This window comes from Carcharhinus amblyrhynchos, chromosome 18 (assembly GCF_965287045.1).
Source record: "Carcharhinus amblyrhynchos chromosome 18, sCarAmb.v2.hapA, whole genome shotgun sequence".
NCBI classification, from domain to species: Eukaryota; Metazoa; Chordata; class Chondrichthyes; order Carcharhiniformes; family Carcharhinidae; genus Carcharhinus; species Carcharhinus amblyrhynchos.
In genome coordinates, this window is record NC_137341.1 from 47,661,020 (window position 1) to 47,684,968 (window position 23,949).

Here is a 23,949-nt window from a genome sequence, read left to right on the forward strand (position 1 = left end):
ATGATCTTATTGAATGGCGGGGCAGGCTCGAAGGGCTAGATGGCCTACTCCTGCTCCTATTTCTTACGTTCTTATGTTATGTTCTATTCAAGTCTTAAAGATGCAGACAATGTGAATGGAGATAGCATCAAGTTCAGGTTAAAGAGACATGTATTGTCTCCAGTAAGTGAGATTTTACAGGCCCAGGCAAGTCATGGGGGTTACAAATAGTACAACAGGAACCCGAGATCCCAGTTGAGGGCACACACACATGAGGACGGTCTCAACAGGGATTTAGGGTTCATGTCGCACTATCTGTAACCCCCGTGACTTGCAAAATCTCACTAACTGTCCTGTCTGGAGACAATACGCATCTCTTTAACCTGAGCTTAATGCTATCTCCACTCACATTGTCTGCATCTTTAAGACTTGAATAGCAGGTTAGCTGCAAAGACTCACACTCTGATCAGTATTCTGTACACTGTGTGTGAGTTTATACGCGTTTCTCTGATCAGAACCTTCCACACACCTGATGAAGGAACACCGTTTCCGAAAGCTTGTGGGTTTACTATCAAATAAACTGGTTGGACCCTAACCCGGTGTTGTGAGGCTTCTTACGGTCTTTACTCTCTCCAGTGCTCTGTCATATGAAGTGATTCAAACTGGCTGAGGCTATTGGGACCTCAGAAGGAGGCCGAGATGGACCTCCCACTCGGCACGACCGGTTCACAGAACCCATACAGTGCAGAATGAGGCCATTCGGCCCATCGAGTCTGCACCGACAGCAATCCCACCCGGCCCCTATCCCCGCAACCCCACATTTTTACCCTGCTAGTTCCCTTGACACTAAGGGGGCATTTTAGCGTGGCCAATCAACCCAACCCGCACATCTTTGGAGTGTGGGAGGAAACCGGAGCACCCGGAGGAAACCCACGCAGACACGGGGAGAATGTGCAGGCTCCGCACAGACAGTGTGACCTGAGGCCGGAATTGAACCCAGGTCCCTGGCAGCAGTGCTGACTACTAGGTGTCTCTGGTTGAGGAAGGAAATTCTTCAGCCTTTATCCAGCCATGATCTGACCCAGTGGGTGGCAAATTCTTGGAATCCCTTGAAGGTTGCAGTCTGACGGGCAAGATTAAAGTTTCCTCCTGAGCAGTAAGATCTGAGATCTGAGAATAAATTGTGGTCAACAATGCAGTACGCTGATATATTGATGAGTTATCTGATATTTATCTCACACCTTGTGCAAGAGTTTCTAACGAGTAGTTTCATTCTTATCATTCAGAATGTCAGCATGAGCTTTAAGCAACAAGTACTATGAGAAATCTTATACATAACCTCAGTCCTGACCTAGCATGTTCTATTCATAGCATGTATTTACATTGTAATATTAACATTACTGCTTGTCTTTATTTCAGCATGATCAATGTGAACAGGGTGCTCCAGATGCCTCCAAAGATGTGCTGGTTAGAGTGGATTGGCCCTTAGTGTCAAAAGGTGTACAGGTTAGGGGGATTGGCCAGGCTAAATTGCCCCTTAGTGTCAAAAGATCTGTAGGTTAACTGGATTGGCCATGCTAAATTGCCCCTTACTGTCCCAAGATGTGTGGGTTAGGTAGATTGGCCATGTTAAATTGTCCCTCAGTGTCCCAGGATGTGCAAATTAGGTGGATTGGCCAGGCTAAATTTCCCCTTAGTGTCCCAAGATGTGCAGGTTAGGTGGATTGGCCATGCTAAATTTCCCCTTAGTGTCCCAAGATGTGTAGGTTAGGTGGATTGGCCAGGCTAAATTTCCCCTTAGTGTCCCAAGATGTGTAGGTTAGGTGGATTGGCCATGCTAAATGGGGTGAGATGGTGGTACATCTGGTTAAAGTGCTGCTTCAATGAGTCAGTGCAGACTCGATGGGCCGAATGGCTTCCTTCAGCACTGTAGGGACCCTATGGACCATATGGCTCTGCACGCAAAGATGTGAACGCCATCTTTAGATAGTCCCACGTCTGCTCATGGGTGATGACTGACGCAATTGGTTTTTCTAGTTTACTTACCCTTTGTCAGATCCCTGCAGGGCAGCTGACGTTAGAACCTTGTGTACTTTCTGTCAGAAAAGGAAAATAACATTTGAGATTGTTGAGAGAGAGAAGTAGATAGAAGCCATGTTCACTTAGAGGGGGGGAATGGGGGGGTGTTAATGGAGGTTCAGGGTTTCCGGGCATTACCACTTTCCCTCTCCTGTCCACACTTAGCTCTTGCAAAGTAAACTCCCCTCTCCACTGCACAGTTAACCCCCGTCTCTCTCACACACACACACACGCAGACACACGCGCACACAAGTCTTTCTCTACCCATGGGGGATGACGGGTGGGATCGAGTCAGGCCTGGTGACCCCAGAGTTAGATCCTGGGCAGCCACAGTGGTGGGGGTGGTTGTGAGTGGGTGTTGGGTGCAGGGTGGGTGCTGTGAGTTCCAAGGCGGGCTGATTAGAAAGTGCTCTGGATCTTTGCTCAAGTTGTGGTAGAAACCGTTTAACCCTCCAGCCCTGACCCCTCCCAGCCCCTCACCCCTCCCACCCCAGCCCAATGCCCCACTTCCCCTCCATGCCAACTTATGCCCACCACCAGCCCACAATGCCACCTCAGACCCCCTGCCCCATGCCTCCTCCATAGCCTCTCACCCAGTATTCACCACAGGCAGACCTCAGGAGCCATGTGGAGATGAAAAGAGTGAGTCTTTAACACAGCTTTCACTCGTGTACATCTGAGAGTGAGCCCCATATTGTGGGGGCCAAAGGGAATCCGTTTGAACTGCTCACTCAGTTCAAATGTCCCTGCTGAGTTGAGGTTTCCCTCCCGTCTGTATCACACTTCATCCCCTTTGTCCTGCTGGTGAAAATTGGGTCAGAAAAGGGGACTGACATTCCACGTCTGGGTCCTGCTTATCCATGGAGTTGGGACACTTCCATGAAAATGTGACTCCTTGCGTCAAAAATGACAATAAAGCTGTATCTGTTGTTATATGATTGGCACCACATCCACAAACATTCACTCCTTCCACCACTCAGTCGCAGCAGTGTGTACTATCTACAATTCACCAAAGACCCTGAGACAGCACCTTCCAAACCCATGACCACTTCCATCCAGAGGGACAAGGGCAGCAGATACAGGGGAACACCACCACCTGCAAGTCCCCCTCCAAACCACTCACTGCCCTGACTTGGAAATATATCGGCCATTCCTTCACTGGGGTCAAAATCCTGGAATTCCCTCCCTAACGGCACAGTGGGTCGACCCACAGCACGCGGACTGCAGCGATTCAAGAAGGCAGCTCACCTTCTCGAGGGGCAACGAGGGATGGGTAATAAATGCTGGCCCAGCCAGCGATGCCCATGTCCCAGGAACGAACCAAAATAAGGAAGCACGACCAGATCACATTTCATTCCCCTGTAAGAAATGATTCCTTCAGTGTTTGGATCCCATTCTCACCTCAACAAAGGAAAAGAGCTTCTTGTTTGAGACTTCCAGATGTTTGCGGCTGGCCTCCGACGTCTGCAGCTGGCAGCTGACGAGAGACAGTCTTTTCCTCAGATCCCGAGAGTCCTCCTGATAAAATAAATCTCGTTCTCAATGGGACAGGCACTGACCGAAAGCTTCGACTGCAAACCTTTGGGTTACCATAACTATTGTCTGGCCGCTTTGCGAGACATGGAAGATGCCTAAAGCAGCAAGGAAAACTCGGCTGTCGAACAATCTGCCTCGAATCAAAAACACGTTTCGGTCGACATTTATCATCATTTCAAATTGCCTAAAAGTGTAATTATTTCTATTTTACCTATTTTTACAGAACATATTCACTGTTGGATAAACCTGCCTACGACGTAGGGAACATTAGCAATGCTGATAGTTTTGAGTCAGAGTTTATAGGATCACAGGGCAGAAGGAGGCCATTCAGCCCATCGAGCCTGCACCGACAACAATCCCACCCGCGCCCTCAGGCTATCTTCTTCAGCAGTTTCTACGCAGACTGGGAGCTGCCTCGGGGTATGATCAGGCACAGGATTACGCAGTTCAAACAATATCCCAACCTCCCCCCATCACACTGGCTACAGGATATTGTGTCCCATCGAAAAGTCAGATTGACTTGACTTCAGACCCAGTGATGTCTTAGTTTCAGGGGGAGGCAGTGGTATTGTCACTGAACTAGTATTCCAGAGACCCAGGGGACCCAGGGTTTGTACCCTCCCCGGCAGATGGTGAAATCTGAATTAAAAATCTCAAATTAAAATTAAATCTGTGTGGAGTTTGCACATTCCCCCCATGTCTGCGTGGGTTTCCTGCCACAGTCCCAAAGGTGTGTAGGTTAGGGGGGGTATTGACTGCATGAAGTTACGGGGATTGGGCCTGGATGGGATTGTCGGAGAGTCGGTACAGGCTGGATGGGCTGAATGGCCTCCTTCTGCACTGTAGGGATTCTATGGTGTTTCAATAATTCTATAAAAATGGCCATCAAAGAAGAGTTGTAAAGTCTATCTGGTTTACTCCTGTCGTCCAGAGGAGAAATCTGCCATTCTTGTCGGGCTACAAGGCAAGGTTTGGCCTACATGTGACTCTGGATAATGAGACAACCTGGCTGAGTGGTCTGCAGAATTTTAACATTTAATGAGCTGGAAGATCGTCAATCAAGCAAACCTGATTTTTGGTTAAAGTTGCTTTTTTCACTCTGCTGGGATTTCTTGTGGCCTGCGGCCTGGAAGTTGTCAAAGGACAGAAGATAGCAGAGGTAACAACTTGTCCTTGGCGGGGATGAGCTTTGTACAGTCTCTTGGGGGCAGTGTTCCTTATCTAGGCATTGGAATGTAAACAATGTGCACTTAAGGGGCCGAAGTGACCATTGCCACTATTCTGCCTGCATTTGATTGGAGGAGGGAACCGAGTGCAGGGTGTCGAAATTTGCTGATGACACCAAGATTGGGGGAACGGCAAATTGTGCGGAGGGTGTGGAGAGTCTGCAGAAGGATCTAGATAGGCTGGGCGAATGGGCCAGGAAATGGCAAATGGAATTTAATGTTGGCAAGTGTGAGGTGGTCCACTTTGGTAGGAAAAATGGTAGGAAGGACTATTACTTACGTGGCGAAAAACTGCAGCAGGCGACGGTGCAGAGGGACCTCGGGGTCCTTGTGCATGAGTCGCAAAAACCCAGCTTGCAGGTGCAGCAGGTGGTCAGGAAGGCGAATGGGATGCTGGCCTTCATAGCGAGGGGGATTGAATATAAAAGTAGGGAGGTCTTGCTGCAGCTGTATAGGGCATTGGTGAGGCCGCAGCTGGAGTACTGTGTGCAGTTTTGGGCGCCGCACCTGCGCAAGGATATTTTGGCCCTGGAGGGAGTGCAGAGGAGGTTTACTAGGCTGATACCGGAGTTGAGGGGATTGAGCTATGAGGAGAGGCTGAATAAACTAGGCTTGTACTCGTTAGAGTTTAGAAGAATGAGGGGAGATCTCATTGAGACGTATAAGATGATGAATGGGATGGATAGGATAGAGGTGGAGAGACTCTTCCCGCTCAAAAAAGACAGTAGGACTAGGGGGCACAGCCTCAAGATAAAGGGGAGGCGGTTTGGAACGGAGTTGAGGAGGAACTTCTTCACTCAAAGGGTGGTGAATCTCTGGAATTCTCTGCCCGTTGAAGTGGTGGAGGCTGCCTCGCTAAATATTTTTAAGAAGCGGGTTGATGGGTTCTTGATAAGAGAGGGGATTAAGGGTTATGGGGAGAGGACGGGAAAGTGGAACTGAGCAGCGACAGATCAGCCATGATCTTATTGAATGGCGGGGCAAGCTCGAAGGGCTAGATGGCCTACTCCTGCTCCTATTTCCTATTTCTTATGTTCTAATCGAATGATGCATTTGGGGCTTTGGATCAATTCATTGGCTGGCTGACAGAGAATCTTCCGGAAGCCAGTAGAGAATTGTGGATGAAGAAACTTGTGAGGCTTTGTTTGGCAGCAATAACTCAGAATCCAAACATCATAAGAAGACTTGTACCCTGAAGGATACTTCAGAGAAAAAGGAGATAGATTCTACATCAAAGACATTTCTTGGCCCAAACTGGGTAGTATCTGTTTTCAGTTAAATAGTTGAAGTTGATGCTTAGTTGAAGTTGATGCTTAGATAAAGTTAAAGTGCAGTTTAAGAGTTAAAGTTCAGTTGAAATTTGATGTTCAGTTAGAATTAAGGTTTATTAAAGAGTTAATGAGTTGCAACTGTTCATGTTTGAGTTGGTACTTGAAGTGTTAAATAAAGAAATAATTGAATGACTGTCCTTGTTTGTCTCATTAAACTGGAATGCTTAGAAGGTATTTAAATTAAAGCTGTATAACACTCTTAACTGCCCTCTGAAAGGACTTAGCAAGCTATTCAAGTTCAAGGCCAATTAGGGATGGGCAATAAGTGCTGGCCCAGACGGAGATGCCCAAACCTCATTAATTAAAAATAGAATGGTCAAACCAAGTTCCTGCTTTGATGATCTCACAGCTCTCAGTGCAGACCTTACCTTTGCCAGCTCTGAGGAATTATCCGCTGCCTTCCCTGCCAGCTCAGTTTTGAGGTCCGTGATCTCAGCTTCCAGGAGACGCACGACCTCCTCGTAGTCCTGCTCAGCGCTGTGCGCCCGATGCTGAACCGCACTGACCGTGTGAAGCTTGTTCTGCAACGTCCTGTTTTCCGTAAGAGCATCGGTGGCTTTCTGCGGGACGTAGAGGCAGAGATAGTTTGGGTTGGTATTGAGGCCGGGCCAATAGGGTAGACACGTGTGTTTATTGCTTGGGCATTGACAGTCACGCAAAATTGACTCTGTCTACACTTCCATGCCCTGTGCATGGTGGGATCTATCACAGAGGCAGAGAAACATGACATGGTGGCAGCGGTGGGAATTTCAACATCTCAACTTTTTAAGTGTTCTTCCATATCTTCGGAGAAGCGCTTACCATAAACATCGCCAACTCTACAGGAACTTCAAGGCCCATAATATTGCTTCCATGTCTTCATGTATATGTCTAATGTCTCATTTTTCCAACCATATCTCAGTATTTAAGCAGTACCTTTACAGATGCAGTATAGAAAGCATTCTTTCTAGATATATTACAGCTTGGTATAACTCCTGCTCTGCCCAAGACCGCAAGAAACTAGAAAGGGTCGTGAATGTAGCCCAATCCATCACCCAAACCAACCTCCCATCCATTGACTCTGTCTACACTTCCCACTGCCTTGGAAAAGCAGCCAGCATAATCAAGGACCCCACACACCCAGGACAATCTCTCTTTCACCTTCTTTTGTTGGGAAAAAGGTACAAAAGTCTGAGGTCACACACCAACCAACTCAAGAACATCTTCCCTGCTGCTGCCATTTCGAATGGACCTACCTCGCACTAAGTTGATCTTTCTCTACGCCCTAGATATGACTGTAACGCTACATCCTGCACTCTTTCCTTTCCTTCTCCATAAACGGTATGCTTTGTCTGAGGAGCGTGGAAGAATCAATACATTTCGCTGTATACTAATACATGTGACAATAATAAATCAAATCAAATCAAATGGGGAGAGAGTTACTGGGTAAAAAAAAGCTTTGAACAATGTGATACAGTTCCAGCACTTTGCTGATGATGCCTGGGGGAACCTTAGCCTTCCAAGGCCACAGCAGAAGGTCCCGCTCACCTGAGTGACCTGCTGAAGCTCCTCTTCCAATGCTTTCTTGTTCTTCTCCATCTCCTTGATAAGAGCCTACAATTGCAAAACACAAATGACTTTATGGGAGTTTTGACCTGTTGAATCTTCACTCTGCAATAACCAGCTACTGATTGATTGACAAAGGGGGTGCTTTCAATGGCAGGCTAAAAGAGCGAGAGACACTCCTGGTCAGCTCTGCCATGGACAGGAAGTTGGCTCACTTAGTTGGAAGCTGTATGGAGCAGACTGGTGCCAACTGTATGTAAAAGTGAAGTTTATTTATCAGTGTCATAGTTTGGCTTACATTAACACTGCAATGAATTCATTGCGAAAATCCCCTGCTCGCCATACTCTGGCGCCTGCTTGTGTACACTGAGGGAGAATTTAGCTCCTAACCAGCACGTCATTCAGACTTGCGGGAGGAAACTGGAGCACCCAAAGGAAACCCATGCAGATATGGGGAGAAGGTGCAGACTCCGTACAAGCAGTGACTCAAGCCGGGAATTGAACTTGGGTCCCTGGCGCTGTGAGGCAGCAGTGCTGACCAGTCCTTGGTGTGGTTCTGCCCCCAGGGATTAATTAACACGCGTAGGGTTCAATCCCCATTCCCACTGGACTGGGACTTGGGATCTGCTTCCCCACCTGTCCCATGATCACGTTCACATTCATAAAATCCCTACAGTCAGAAGGAGGCCACTCGGCCCATCGAGTCTGCACTGGTCACAATCCCACCCAGGTCCTATCCCTATAACCCCACATACTCACCCCGCTAATCCCCTGACACCCGGGTCAATTGAGCGTGGCCAATCGACCTAGCCCGCACATCTTTGGAGTGTGGGAGCAAACCGGAGGAAACCCACGCAGGCACGGGGAGGACGTGCAGGTTCCACACAGACGGTGACCCAAGCCCGAGAATCGAACCCGGGTCCCTGGCGCTGTGAGGCAGCGGTGCTAACCGCTGTGCCGCCGTTCTTTGGATTGGATCTGTCCCCGGGGATTAGTTAACAAGTTTAAGCCTGTACCTCCTTCCCAGGTGCGGGGGAGAGGTCCCGGGTAAGAGGGTCTATCAGGGAGTCAGTACAGACTCAATGGGCCAAATGACCTCCTTCTGCACTGTAGAGATTCTATGAAACAGAAATGTCACGGGCAAAGTAAAATGAAAAACATCTAATGACTGTGACAGACATGTCGGATGATCTATCTGGTTTACCCTATGACTGTGGATACTACTTAACACAGATTAGAATCTACTAACCACAACTGATCCACAATTTGATTACGATTCTGATCAATATTGTCTGAATCGCAAAAAAAAATCCTTTCGTAATTGATACTGAAAGCTGATTTTCTGAGAAATCAGCCCCGAGTCCTTCTTCAATAATCTCTAATGCAATCACTATCTCTCTCTCTCTCATGTGAACTTTAATACGTTCATGAAATGCACTCCCATTTCCCGGAAGGGCGACCGTTCTCAAACTGACACCAGAAAATTGTTGGACGGTGCGCGAGTGTGCTAGTGGCAAGTGACGACGATGGCCCGTTCAAAAAGCCATCAACAGCAGTCGAAGCTGGGTGGCGCGCTGGTTAGCACGGCTGCCTCACAGCGCCAGGGACCCGGGCTCGATTCCCCGGCTCGGGTCACTGTCCGTGTGGAGTCGGCACCTTCTCCCCGTGCCTGCGTGGGTTTCCTCCGGCTGCTCCAGTTTCCTCCCACAGTCCAAAGATGCGCGAGTTAGATGGATTGGCCGTGCTGAATTGATGCTAGCGTCAGGGGATTAGCAGAGTAAATACGTGGGGTTACAGGAATAGGGCCTGGGTGGGATTGTAGTTGGCGCAGACTCGATGGGCCGAATGGCCTTCTTCTGCATTGCAGGGATTCTACGATTCTATAAACTTGATGTGCTGAATTAATCCTGATTGCTAAGGAATGAACCGGAACAGGTTCTTGAATATCTTTGTGCCTCATTTTATTCTTCTTTGTTCATTCATGGGATATGGCATCGCTGGCTGGCCAGCATTTATTGCCCATCATAGTTGCCCTTGGAGGGTCATAAGAACCTCGGAGCAGGTATTGGCCATCTGGGCCCTCGAGCCTGCTCCGCCATTCAATAAGATCATGGCTGATCTGTTTGTGGACTCAGCTCCACTTACCCACCCACTCACCGTAACCCTTAATTCCTTTACTGTTCAAAAGATTTATCCATCCTTGCCTTAAAAACATTCAACTGCTTCACTGGGCAGGGAATTCCACAGATTCACAACCCTTTGTGTGAAGAAGTTCCTCCTCAACTCAGTCCTAAATCTGCTCCCCCTGATCTTGAGGCCATGCCCCCTAGTTCTAGTTTCGCCTTCCTGTGGAAACAACTTCCCTGCTTCTATCTTATCTATTCCCGTCATTATCTTATATGCTTTTATATAAATCAACCATATTGCTGTGGCCCTGGGGTCACGTGGAGGCCAGGCCAGATAAGGATGGCCTATTTTCTTCTCTCGAGGACATTAGTGAACCAGATGGGTTTTTCTGACAATTGACAATGGTTTCATGGTCATTAGTAGATTCTTAATTCCAGATTTTTTATTTATTGAATTCAAATTCCACCATCTGCCGTGGTGGGATTCGAACCCAGGTCCCCAGAACTTCAGTTGAGGTTTTGGATTACTCATCTAGCGATTATATCACCATGTCACCGCGCTCAACCTCTACTTAAAGGAACCCCACCTTCATTTTCTTCATCTCCTGACGTAACTCGGTTACCTCCGACTGCAGATGGTCGAGATTTTCTGATTCCTGGAAGGTATTGGAGTTAAAAATCTAAAATCCAGACAGAAATAGGGGAGGAAAGGTGAGGTTATATCACAACCGTTAAATCTGACAAGCGTAACTCAGCAACTAATCTCTCGCTGGGCATTTTGGTAAGCTTGCTGCCGCATTCTTATTTAGAATTTTTTTTTGGAATTGACTGCTTGAATAAAATCTAGAACTATTTGTGCGCTTCTCCCTACATCTTAATCCGTGTTTCAAAACAACATTTGACTCCAAACCACAGAGTCATTAGTGCGGTATATGTGTATATATTGGGGCTTGGAGTAGGGACTGTCCCTTTAAGAACGTGGGTCAGGTGACCCCTGGATAATTAGCTCCTCCCAGTGTGGGACCCTGTTGGGGGGTCTTAACCCTGACTGTGGAACGGTACAGACATAGAACATAGAACAGTACGGCACAGGAACAGGCCCTTCGGCCCACAATGTTGTGCTGAACATGACGCCAAATTAAACTAATCCCTTCTGCCGGCCCTTGCTCCATATCTCTCTATCCCTCGCATATTCATGTCCTTATCTAAAAGCCCCGTAAGCGCCCCTGTTGTATCTGCCTCCACCACCACCCCGGCAACGGGTTCCAGCCACCTTCCACTCTGTGTAAAAAAACTACCCCCTCACATCACCTTTGAACTATCTCCCCTCTCACCTCAATTGCTTGGCCCCTAATATTAGACATCTCAACTCTGGGTAAAAGACGCTGACTGTCAATCCTATCCACGTCTCATCATTCTGCAGACTTCTATCAGGTCTCCCCTCAGTCTCCGCCGCTCCAGAGAAAACAACCCTAGTCTGTCCAGCCCCTCCTTGTAACTCATGCCCTCTAATCCAGGCAGCGTCCTGCTAAACCTCTTCTGCATCCTCTCCAAGGCCTCTCACATCCTTCCTGCAATGGGGGGTGGCGACAAGAATTGAACACGAAAGGGTGGCACAGTGATTAGTTCTGCTGCCTCACAGGGACAAAGAACAACACAGCACAGGAAACAGGCCCTTTGGCCCTACAAGCCCGCGCTGCCATTTTAACACTCAGTGAGTGCCTCATTCCAATCCTCCTTCTACCCATGACCTTTGTCTACATCTCCTGGACTCCACAATAAAGGGGGGTAAATTTAGAGAATTCTATGTGCACCAGATTGAGGGAAGACTAATTTAGGGGCAATTTGTTACACCAATCAGCCTAAAAGCACGATTTTGGGGTGTGGGAGGAAACCGGGGCACCCGGAGAAAACCCACGCAGGCACGGGGAGAATGTGCAAACTCCCACAGACACCGACCCAAATCCATGTACCTGCACAGCAAACAGTGATAGTCACTGAGCTGCCGTGTTGCCCGTCCAGTTTAAGCGTACACTAACGACGTGAAGCGCTAGGCTACTCTCAAAGCAACGTCCAAGAGCAGCCCTCGCACGACCCACCGCGTGCATGCCCCTCGTTGGACAACAAGGCGGGCCTGGGTTCAATTCCCAGCTTGGGTCGCTGCCTCTGTGGAGTCTGCACGTTCTCCCTGTGTCTGCATGGGTTTACTCCAGGTGCTCAGGTTTCCTCCCAGAATCCCAAAAAGCCGTGCCGGTTAGATACATTGGCCATGCTAAATTCTCCCTCAGTGTACCCGAACAGGCACTGGAGTGTGGCGACTAGGGGATTTTCACAGTAACTTCAGTGTTAATGTTAGCCTACTTGTGACACTAATAAATAAAACTTAAACAAAAAGTGCGGCCTAACCAAAGTTTTATAAAGCTGCAACATTACATCCTGACTCTTGTACTCAATGTCTCGACCAATAAAGGCGAACGTGCCACACGCCTTCTTTACCACAGTGTTAAAGTTAGCAAGGCTACCTCATGATGCTCTCAGCCCACAGACATAACAGGTAGGATAGGCCACTAAAAGTTGGGTCAAAGAGGGAGATTTGAAGGGGTGTCCAAAGTCGGAGGTGGTGTGGCTAACAGAGCGCGCAGTGGAGTCACCTTCACTTACCGGTGATTGGAAAGCTGTGGTGTCCAAAAGGTTTGCAACTTCATGAGGGAAAAACGTCATGGGGCTTTGACTTAATCCAACGTCCTCCAGCTCCTGTGGTATCGTCACTCTGGCGGCCTGCACAAAATCTGAAACGTTTTCCCAGAATTATTCGGGTATTATGAAGGGAGATCTTACAGAAATATATAAGATTATGAAGGGAATAGAAGCATTGAGGTCATTTCCACTGGCGGGTGAAACTATAACTAGGGGGCATGGCCTCAAAATAAGGGGGAGCAGATTGAGGACTGAGTTGAGGAGGAACTTCTTCACCCAAAGGGTTGTGAATCTGTGGAATTCCCTGCCCAGTTGAGGCTCCCTCATTGAATGTTTTTAAGGCAAGGATAGATACATTTTTGAACAGTCGCTGTCTGTGTGGAGTCTGCACGTTCTCCCTGTGTCTGCGTGGGTTTCCTCCGGGTGCTCTGGTTTCCTCCCACACTCCAAAGATGTGCGGGTTAGGTCAATTGGCCATGCTCAGTGCACCCGAACAGCCGCTGGAGAGTGGTGACTAGGGGAATTTCACAGTAACTTCATTGCATTGTTGATGTAAGCTTACTTGTGACTAATAAATAAAGGTTACTTTAAAGCAATTAAGGGTGAGTGGGCGGGTAAGTGGAGCTGAGTCCACAAAAAAACAGCCATGATTTTATTGAATGGCAGAGCAGGCTCGAGGGGCCAGAGTGCCTACTCCTGCTCCTAGTTCTAAAGGTCTTACTTTCAGCCAAGCCAGTCTTTAACCGAGAGCAGGACCCCAAGGAGCAAAACTGAAAGGATTAATAATCACACAAGTTTAAAGATCACATACATTTCTATGGAAATGAAAAGGACTTCTTATGAAAGCTTTCACAGATAAGCACCAAGGCTATTAGTCTGAGAAAATACCTTAAATCAGACATCTGGAATAAGATAAAGGGAGTGATATAGAAACACAGGATAAACTGGGACAATGATAACTTGTGACAATGCTGGATTAAATCTTCATGCCGATTGGATAATTAAGCAAACATAAGGTGATTGGTTTAAATATCTAAATGATATAATCTTAATCAGAGTGGACAGAGATAACTCCTAAAACATAATTGGTAGATGCTAATTACTTGTAATCAAATTTGAAACTATAATTGCTTGTGTATTTCTGAATGATGGTACTCTGTCTAGTTACAGACTGTGAGTTGTGACTTTCCAGAGTCCAGGCTTGATAAAACAGCTGTTTAAGAGAACTCTGTGACTTGGTCTGGTTACTTGAAAGACGCCAACTGAGGGGGGATCTAATAGAGGTATATAAGATTATGAAGGGTATAGATAGAGTAAACAGAGGTAAGCTATTTCCTATGATAGAGACACATAGGACAAGGGGCCATGGACTTAAGGTGAGGGGGGAGAGGTACAACACAGATATTAGAGGGAGGTTTTTCACACAGAGGGTAGTGGGGGTATGGAATGCTCTGCCAAGTAAGGTGGTGGAGGCAAACACGCTAGAGTCCTTTAAGAGTAACTTAGACAGGCACATGACTGAGTTGGAGATGGGTGGATATAGGAGAACCTTTTAAATAAGGGTCATTAGCATCGGGGCGTCCCTGGTAATGTAAATGGGTATAGTATGATAATAATGTTTTTTCTCTTTTCATTCACAGGTTTTAAGTCGGTCCACCTCGTGTCCAACGAGGGGCATACACGCGATGGGTCGTACTGGGGCTGCTCTTGGTTGTTCGAGATTGGCCTAGTGCTTCATGTCATTAGTGTGTGCCTAAACTGGACCAGATACTGGGCAACACGACAGCTCAGTGACTATCGCTGATTGCTGTGCGGACACATGGATTTGGGCCGGTGTCTGTGGGAGTTTGCGCATTCTCCCCGTGCTTGCGTGGGTTTTCTCCGGGTGCTCCGGTTTCCTCCCACACCCCAAAGATGTGCTGTTAGGCTGATTGGCAGGAATAAATCGTCCCTAAATCAGTTTCCCTCAATCTGGATGGCCATAAAACATCAGACAGGGGTCGTGGGGGGAGAGGGGGACTGGTGGTGTTGAGATGGCAGCGTGGGCTCGTTGGGCCGAAGGGCCTGTTTCCCGGGGCTGATTTTTATTCTTTGTTGTTCTACTTGGAGGGTAAATTTATGATCAATCAAAAAGACTGAACATCACAGCTCACAACAAAAACAAACCAAAGAAACTCCATAGTCTCTTGTCCCTCTTTGTTGGGGGCTGGAACCCTTGGCCTGGATTTGCTCACCCTCACTGGAAGAGGGTGTGATGTGTGACTTCTGCACATCGCTTGCACTTTGGCCAACAGTGAGATCCCCTGGTCCTGCTGGTATCAATGGGAAACCCACAGCGGGGGTGGGCTGTCGGCAGACAATCCCACTCTTGGGAATGACTAAAAGATTTCACCCACCATGAGTTTTCTTTAAAATTCCTTTCCAGAATGTGATTCGCATTTATTCCCACTCCTCAGTTGCTTGTGAGGAGGGAGCAATGGGGCTTACGGTGGTTCGGGGTGGCATGATTAGCACTGCTGCCTCACAGCGCCAAGGACCTGGGTTCAATTCTGGCCTCGGGTCACTGTCTGTGTGAAAGTTGCGTATTCTCCTCGTGTCTGCATGGGTTTTCTTTGGGTGCTCTGGTTTTCTCCCACTCTCAAAGATGTGTGGGTTAGGTGGATTGGCCATGCTAAATTGCCCCTTAATATCAGGGGGATTAGCAGGGCAAATATGTAGGGTTACAGGACCTGGGTGGGATTGTTTTTGGTGCAGGCTTGATGGACCAAATGGCCTCTTTCTGCACTGCAGATCCTTGAACCTCTGATGTCTGCCTGGTGAAGGTGTTCTTCAGGGATGGTGATAACGCAGAGAGACTAAATCAGTCAGGAATATATTCACTGGAGTTTAGAAGAGCGAGAGAGGATCTCACAGAAACTTATAAAATTCCAACAGGGTTAAGCAGGGTAGATTCAGAAAGAACGCTGGGGGAGTCCAGAACCAGGGGTCATAGTTTGGGGGTAAAGTGAGATGAGGAGAAACTGAGATGGGGAGAAATTTCTTCACTCAGAGGGTGGTGAATGTGTGGAATTCATTACCCACAGCATGTAGCTGAGGCCAAAAAGTTGTGTGATTTCAAGAAGACATTAGATATAGCTCTTGGGGCTAAAGGGAAGGGGGCATCTGGATATTGAATTTTGATGATTAGCCATGATCAGAATGAATAGCAGAGCAGGCTCGAAGGGCCAAATGGCCTCCTCCTGCTTCTGGTTTCAATTTCTTGCAATGAATCCAGACTGATAATGGTCAGTGAAGACTCAGTCTCAATTTCTCTGCAGGCCAGTAGAGGCAAGAGAAGGAAGAATGAAGGATGCCAAGAACTTACTTGAATTGAAAGCCTGCCCTTACCCCCAAATGCTACAGTTCCCTGTGAGTCGTTTGTGAGACTGTGCCGTAGCAGTTTTCTCCGTTCTTCTGTCACGTGTAGTCCGAGGTATTTCAGTACCTACAGCAGAGAATGATAACACAAAATTCCAGTGAGTGTGGATCGAGCCTGACTGCCCAGAATATAAACTGCGTGAGATATTGTACAACTGTATGTACGATATACAAATTGCAGCGTAGAAATAAGCCATTTGGCCCAACCTGTCTATGTTGTGACTTATAAACCAAATGTACCTCATCATAACTCTCTGTGAAATCATAAGACATGAGAACAGAAGGAGGCCATTCAGCCCATCGAGTCTGCTCCTCCATTCACTGGGATCATAATCAATCTGATATAATAATCCACAACTCCACTTTCCCACCTTATCCCCATAACCCTTGTCTCCCTTACTGATTAAAAAATCTGTCCATCTCAGCCTTGAACATACTAAATGACCCAGCGTCCAAAGTCCTCTGCGGTAAAGAGTTCCACAGATCCACTCCCCTCTGAGAGGAGAAATCCCTCCTCGTAATAAAAAGCGAAATACAGCGGACGCTGGAAACCTGAAATAAAACCAGGAAATGCTGGATAAACTCGGCAGGTCTGGCAGCATCTTTGCAAAGGGAAAACATAGAGAATGGCCACGGGGATCAGAGCAGGCAGGGGCGCAGGGAAGGGAGGGTGAGCCGTAGGAAGGTCTGTTCACCTCGGATGGGATTTTATGGTTTTGGGACAAACGAGGCTGGAAAATCTCACCCAATGTTTCAAATCTAATTGACCCCTTCTAAGGAACTTAAGAACTCTGTGGTTCTGTGGAAGGGTTAATCAGACTTGAAACGCCAACACCGTTTTCTCTCTTTCATTCTGTTTTTATTTGAGATTTCTGTGTGTACAGTTTTAGTCACCCTATTATAGAAAGGATATTGTTAAACTTGAAAGAGTGCAGAAAAGATTTACTAGGATGCTACCGGGACTTGATGTATTGAGTTATAAGGAGAGGTTGGATAGACTGGGACTTTTTTCTCTGGAGCGTAGGGAGCTGAGGGGTGATCTTATAAAGGTCTACAAAATAATGAGGGGCATAGATCAGCTAGATAGTCAATATCTTTTCCCAAAGGTAGGGAAGTCTAAAACTAGAGGGCATAGGTTTAAAGTGAGAGGGGAGAGATACAGAAGGGTCCAGAGGGGCACTTTTTTCACAGAGAGGATGGTGAGTGTCTGGAACAAGAGGTAGTAGTAGAGGCGGGTACAATTTTGTCTTTTAAAAAGCATTTAAACAGCTACATGGGTAAGATGGGTATAGAGGTAGATATGGACCAAATGAGGGCAACTGGGACTAGCTTAGTGGTAAAAACTGGACGGCATGGACAAGTTGGGCCAAAGGGCCTGTTTCCATGCTGTAAACCTCTATGACTCTATGACTGTTCACTTTTGTCTTAAGTGGGTGACTCTGTTGCTCTGAGATTCTGCCCTCTGGTCCTAGACTCTCCCACAAAAGGAAACAACATCTCACTAACCCCATCGACACATCCTGTCCTCTGAGTATTTATCCATCAATGCTATTCACCTCACGTACTCCCTGCGGTGGCGAGTTCTACAATCTGACTCGGGGAAAACCTTTTGTTTTCGGAATTATTTATTGAACTAGGTAAGTTTTGAATGATAATTACTGCACGTTCTCCAGAGGGTGGGGGTGGTGGTGGTGGTGGTGGGGGGGGTGGGGTAGGTGGGGGGGGTGGGGGGTTGGGTGGGTGGGGTGGGGTGGGGGGGGTGGGGTGGGGGGGTGGGGGGGTGGGGTGGGGGGTGGTGGGGGTGGGGGGGTTGGGTGGGTGGGTGGGGGTGGGGGGGTTGGGTGGGTGGGGGTGGGGGGGGTTGGGTGGGTGGGGGTGGGGGGGGTTGGGTGGGTGGGGGTGGGGGGTGGTGGGGGTGGGGGGGTTGGGTGGGTGGGTGGGGGTGGGGGGGTTGGGTGGGTGGGGGTGGGGGGTGGTGGGGTGGGGGGTGGGGGGTGGTGGGGGTGGGGGGGTTGGGTTGGTGGGGGTGGGTGGGGTGAGAGGGTGGGGGTGGTGGGGGGAGGGGGGGGTGAGAGGTGGGTGGGTGGGGGGGTGGTGGGGGGAGGGGTGAGAGGTGGGTGGGGGGAGGGGTGAGAGGTGGGTGGGTGGGGGGGTGAGAGGTGGGTGGGTGGGGGGGTGGTGGGGGGGTGAGAGGTGGGTGGGGGGGTGGTGGGGGGAGAGGTGAGGGGTGGGTGGGTGGGGGTGGTGGGGGGGTGAGAGGTGGGTGGGTGGGGGGGGTGGTGGGGGGAGGGGGGGTGGGGGGGTGAGAGGTGGGTGGGTGGGGGGTGGTGGGGGGAGGGGGGTTGGGGGGTGAGAGGTGGGTGGGTGGGGGGGGTGGGGGGTGGTGGGGGGTGGTGGGGGGAGGGGGGTGGGGGGGGTGGTGGGGGGAGGGGGGGGTGGGGGGGGGGTGGGGGGGTGGTGGGGGAGGGGGGGGGTGGGGGGGTGGTGGGGGTGGGGGGGAGGGGTTTGGGGGGGGGTGGGGGACAGGGAACAATTGGAGTTCCTCCAGCATTGACAGATTGTCAGTGTACCCATCAGGGTGGGAGCTGTCAATATACGAGGAAGGGGGAGGGGCCTGCCTCAAGGTGGAGATGCCCCATGAAGACTTTAAGACAGGTACAATTACACAGAGGCCACAGCCATCCCGGGAGAGGAATTCACCCACAGGCCAGTCAGCAGCTGTATCCTGTGCTCCGCTGCCCATTATGCCTGTGGGGGTTGTGGTTTGAATTGTATGATGGAGTACAGGCCCCTTCCCCACCTACAGCTGGGAGGCTACCTCTATCCCTGCTATTGGCAGAGTGGTCCAAATCCACCCTTAAGGATGCTTAATTGGCGAATCATAAAATATAGAAGCAGAACGAGGCCATTCGGCCCATCGAGTTTGCTCCACCCTTCGATCATGGCTAGTAGGATTCTCATCCCCATTTTCCTGCTTTCTCCCCATAACCCTCCAACCCAAAACCAAATAAAAATCTCTCTAACTCCTCCTCAAATTTACTCACTATCCCAACATCCATCACACTTTGGGGTAACGAATTCCACAGATTCACAGCCCTTTGGGAGAAGGAGTTTCTCCTCAACTCTGGTTTAAATTTGTACCCCTTATCCTAAGACAACGACCTCTCGTCCCAGAATGTCCCACAAGAGGAAGAATCCACTCTATGTCTACTCTATCCGCACCTTTTATCATCACCTCAATTTGATCTCCCCTCATTCTTCTAAATTCCAAGAGTTTAGGCCTAAGTTCAATTTCTCTCTACACGACAAACCCCCCCATCAATCTAGTGAACCTTCTCTGAACTGCCTCAATGCCAGTACATCTTTCCTCAAATAAGGGGACTAAGACTGTGCAGAGCCACCCTTGAATAAAGAATCCCTGTTATTGTGTTGCTGATGCCAACTTGAGTGGTCCATGCCTTGTAGGATCTATCACAGAGGTTAGGAAAATATGACATGGTGGCAGCGGCGGGAATTTCAGCATCTCAATTTTTTAAGTATTCTTCCGTACCTTTGGAGAAGCGCTTGCCATAAACATCGCCAACTGTACAGGAACTTCAAGGCCCATAATATTGCTTCTATGTCTTCATATATATGTTTCATGTCTGATTTTTCTACCCATATCTAAGTATCCAAGCAGTACTTTTACAAGATGCACCATAGAAAGCATCCTTTCTGGTTGTATCACAGCTCCTGCTCTGCCCAAGACTGCAAGGAACTACAAAGGGTTGTGAACGTAGCCCGATTATCACACAAACCAGCCTCCCATCCATTGACTCTGAGTCATTGAGATTTACAGCATTGAAACAGGCCCTTTGGCCCAACTTGTCCATGCCGCCCTTTTTCTAAAAGCCCCTAAGCTCATCCCAATTGCCTGCATTTGGTCCATATCCCTCTATACCCATCATACCATGTAACTGTCTAAATACTTTCGAAAAGATAAAATTGTACTCGCCTCTACTACCACCTCTGGCAGCTTGTTCCCGACACTCACCACCCCCTGTGTGAAAAAATTGCCCCTCTGGACACTTCTGTATCCCTCCCCTCTCACCTTAAACCTATGCCCTCTTGTTTTAGACTCCTCTATCTTTGGGAAAAGATATTGACTATCTACCTTGTCTGTGCCCCTCATTGTTTTATAGACCTCTATAAGGTCACCCCTCAGCTCCCTACGCTCCAGAGAAAAAAGTCCCAGTCTATTCAGCCTCTCCTTATAACTCAATTCATCAAGTCCCAGTAGCGTCCTAGTAGACACTGTCTACAGTTCCCACTGCCTCGGGAAAGCAGCCAGCATAATCAGGGATCCTATGAACCCCAGATATTCTCTCTTCTACCTTCTTCTGTCAGGAAAACAATATAAAAGTCTGAGGTCACGTACCAACCGACTCAAGAACGATTTCTTTCCTGCTGCTGTCAGACTTTTGAATGGACCTACCTTGCATTAAGTTGATCTTTCTCTACACCCTCGCTGTGACAGTAACACTACGTTCCGCACTCTCTCCTTTCCTTCTCTATGAGCGGTATGCTTTGTCTGTATAGCGTACAGGAAACAAAACTTTTCGCTGTACGCTAATACGTGTGACAATAATAAATCAGATCGAACCAAATCAGTATGTTTCTTCTCCAGAGTTCCGGACAAGCTAGTTTGCTTACCAGGAATTGCAAAAAGAAAGGAGGAAGAGGAAATGGGAAGGGCGTGGGAGGGAATCACACGCCAGACACACGTACCAACTCGAGCTTATCCACCTTCAACCGAATGTGAGGGTCCAGCGAGACCTTGCGTTTGACGTTGGGCACTTCTTTCGGAGCTGCGGAGAAGGAATGGCACATGCTAGTTTGTCTCAAATCCAATATCCTCTGGAATGCTATCGGCTTTAAGCTCTCAAACTCTCCTGGTATTCCTGATTTAGGGTGGCGTGGTGGCACTGCTGCCTCACAGAGACAGGAAACCGGGTTCAATTCCTGGGTCACTGTCTGTATGAAGTTTGCACATTCTCCCCATGTCTGCGTGGGTTTTCTCTGGGTGCTCCAGTTTCCTCCCACAGTCCAAAGATATGCAGGTTAGGTTGATTGGTCATGCTAAATTGCCCCCTAATGTCAGGGGGGTTAGCAGGGTGAGTACATGGGGTTATGGGGATAGGGTCTGGGTCCGATTGTGGTGAGTACAGACCTGATTGTCCGAATGGCCTCTTGTGCATTGTAGGGATTCTATTCAATGATTCTACTGGGGGTGGCACGGTGGCACATTCGTTAGCGCTGCTGCCTTACAGTGCCAGGGACCCAGGTTCGATTCCCAGCTCGGGACACTGTCTGTGTGGAGCCTGCACATTCTCCACACTAAGGTTACAATCAGATCAGCCATGGTCTTATTGAATGGTGGAGCAGGCTCGAGGGGCTGAATGGCCTACTCCTGCTCCTCATTCTTATCATAGAACCCTACAGTGCAGAAAGAGGCCCTTTGGCCCATCGAGTCTGCACCGACCACAATCCTTTCCAGGCCCTACCCCCATATCCCTCCATATTTTACCCGCTAATCCCTCTAACCTAAGCATCTCAGGACACTAAGTGGCAATTTTAGCATGGCCAACCAACCTAACCCGCACGTCTTTGGGCTGTGGGAGGAAACCGGAGCACCCGGAGGAAACCCACGCAGACATGGGGGAGAACGTGCAAACTCCACATAGACAGTGACCCGAGCCAGGAATTGAACCCAGGTCTCTGGAGCTGTGAAGCAGCAGTGCTAACCACTTGAACCATAGCCATGAATGTAATGTCCCAGGCAGCTCAAGGATCTCAAGGAGTTCTAAATCAGCATTTTAACTGGATACATGGCCCATGTGATTCACATTGCCATGATAGAACATAGAACATAGAACATTACAGCGCAGAACAGGCCCTTCGGCCCACGATGTTGCACCGACCAATTAAAAAGCAATGACCCTCTAACCTAAACCAATCCCTTTCCATCCATAAACCTATCCACGGATCTCTTAAATGCCCCCAAACTAGGTGCATTTACAACTGCAGCAGGTAGGCTTTGAGAGGTAATGGTGCATAGGAAGCTATTGTATGTTTGGATTATAAAGTTCTCCTGAAATATATCCATGAATTTCATAGACAGGAGAGTCTGCCAGGATTTAAGAGAGAGTTAGAAAGAGAGCAGACAGAGGCAGCAAGTCTCTAAGGTTCACCACAAGGAATGCAAGTCAGACCCTGTGCTTGGATTGAAAAGACCCAATGTGCAAGGAGTTAAAAGGAGACTGGGTGATTTGCCTAGCTTAAGCTTGAGGGAGAATTTCTAGGAAAACTCTCATCATGAAAAGCATCTCTGGTGTTAAAGGTTACTACGCTGGGAAGGGAAAAGAATGGAAGCATATCCTCAGAAGCTCAGGGACATGACTATCAAGGGGACAGTGTAATTGTAGAGCAGGAGATTTTGGTTGTTTTCAACGTTAAAAGGGAGGAAGTATTGTTCCGTAGTGTAAAGTGTTAAAATGTTTAGGCAATGGTGCTTCTAATTTGTCTATTGCAGTAAAAGTTGCAAGCTTGAATTCTGGCCATGTGATGTTTTAAATAGCCACTGGCAGTTCAAGTTATTGGTCTCTATGGAGATTGTAACATTGGCCAATATCAATATTCATGGATATATTTTAGAAAAACTTTGTAATCCAATCCTACAATAGCCTCCTTTGCACCATTACTTCTCAAAGCCCATCTCCACGGTAATGTGAATCACATGGACCATGTATCCAGTTAAAATGCTGATTATCTCTCATTGAGACCCAACTCTATTCTATCTTGAGATTAAATGAAGAGTTTAAAGTACAGCCATTTATAATCTGACTTTCTCAACACTCAATACCTGAGCAGGTAACTAACCTGCTCCTTTTTAGTTGCCCAGTCCACCAGTGGGAGTTAAAATCGTTCCTTTGGTGCCTGTTCTGATACTGCAGCCAAATTAGATGTGCTAAGGATCACATCAGGGAGGCTCGCATCATTAGGTCAATCACACAGAGTTGGAGAGAGAGTGGTAGCATTGTAATTGAAAATTTAACCCAGGCGCTTGGGCTAATTCTCTGAGGGCGTGGGTTCAAATCGCATTGTGTTAGCTGGTGGAATTTAAATTCAGTTAATAAAAAAAAAATCGGGAATATAAAGTTTGTGTCAGCAAACTGCTGTAAAAAGTCAATTATCCTTTGGAGGCGATGTTGTGGAGATGCCGGCGTTGGACTTGGGGGGGGCGCAGTAAGAAGTCTCACAACACCAGGGTACAACACAATACAGGAAACAATACTTGTCACTGTATACTAATAGATAGAACCATAGAACATTACAGCACAGAAACAGGCCTTTTGGCCCTTCTTGTTGTGTGCTGAACCATTTTTCTGCCTAGTCCCACTGACCTGCACCTGGACCGTATCCCTCCACACCCCTCTCATCCATGAACCCGTCCAAGTTTATCTTAAAAGTGAGCCCGCATTCACCACTTCATCTGGCAGCTCATTCCACACTCCCACATGTGACGATAATAAATCAAATCAAATCAAAGTTAAAGTCCAGCAGGTTTATTTGGAACGTGAAATGCATTCCAACCATTCTTCACATTCCAATCTGTGATTATCTTGCAGTTGTGTCGCTGTCTCTATACGCTGTGATTGCGAATCCACCTCTCCGCTCATCTGATGAAGGAGCAACGCTCCGAAAGTTTGTGATTCCAAATAAACCTGTTGGGCTTCAACCTGGTGAGACTTCTTATCCTTGGTGAAGGGAAGTGGCCATCTTTACCCGGTCTGACCTACTTGTGATCCAAACCCACCATGGCATGGTTGACTCTTGACTGCTCTCAAGGGCAAATAGGGATGGGTAACGAATGCCAACCCTGCCAGTGATGTCCACATCCCATGAGTGAATGGAGCAAAAACCGACCAGTGAGGCAACAGAGTCTGAATACTCCGGCTTACACCATCTATCCAT

General features: G+C 48.1%; 1 protein-coding gene across 3 annotated transcripts in view; it reads right to left on the reverse strand.

Moving 5' to 3' along the window:
* LOC145355096 (syntaxin-binding protein 4) overlaps positions 1-23,949 on the reverse strand; it is a 95,524-nt gene that overhangs the window by 15,007 nt on the left and 56,568 nt on the right. For 2 of the 3 annotated variants that reach the window (XM_080206961.1, XM_080206959.1), the window contains exons 12-19: positions 20,704-20,783; positions 15,907-16,003; positions 12,484-12,611; positions 10,410-10,502; positions 7,679-7,744; positions 6,520-6,711; positions 3,460-3,576; positions 2,026-2,075 (exon numbers count right to left, since the gene is read on the reverse strand). In XM_080206961.1, the coding sequence (XP_080063087.1) occupies positions 2,026-2,075; positions 3,460-3,576; positions 6,520-6,711; positions 7,679-7,744; positions 10,410-10,502; positions 12,484-12,611; positions 15,907-16,003; positions 20,704-20,783 (823 nt within the window). The remainder of the gene's footprint in view (positions 1-2,025; positions 2,076-3,459; positions 3,577-6,519; positions 6,712-7,678; positions 7,745-10,409; positions 10,503-12,483; positions 12,612-15,906; positions 16,004-20,703; positions 20,784-23,949) is intronic. The other variant, XM_080206960.1, reaches the window with a different exon arrangement.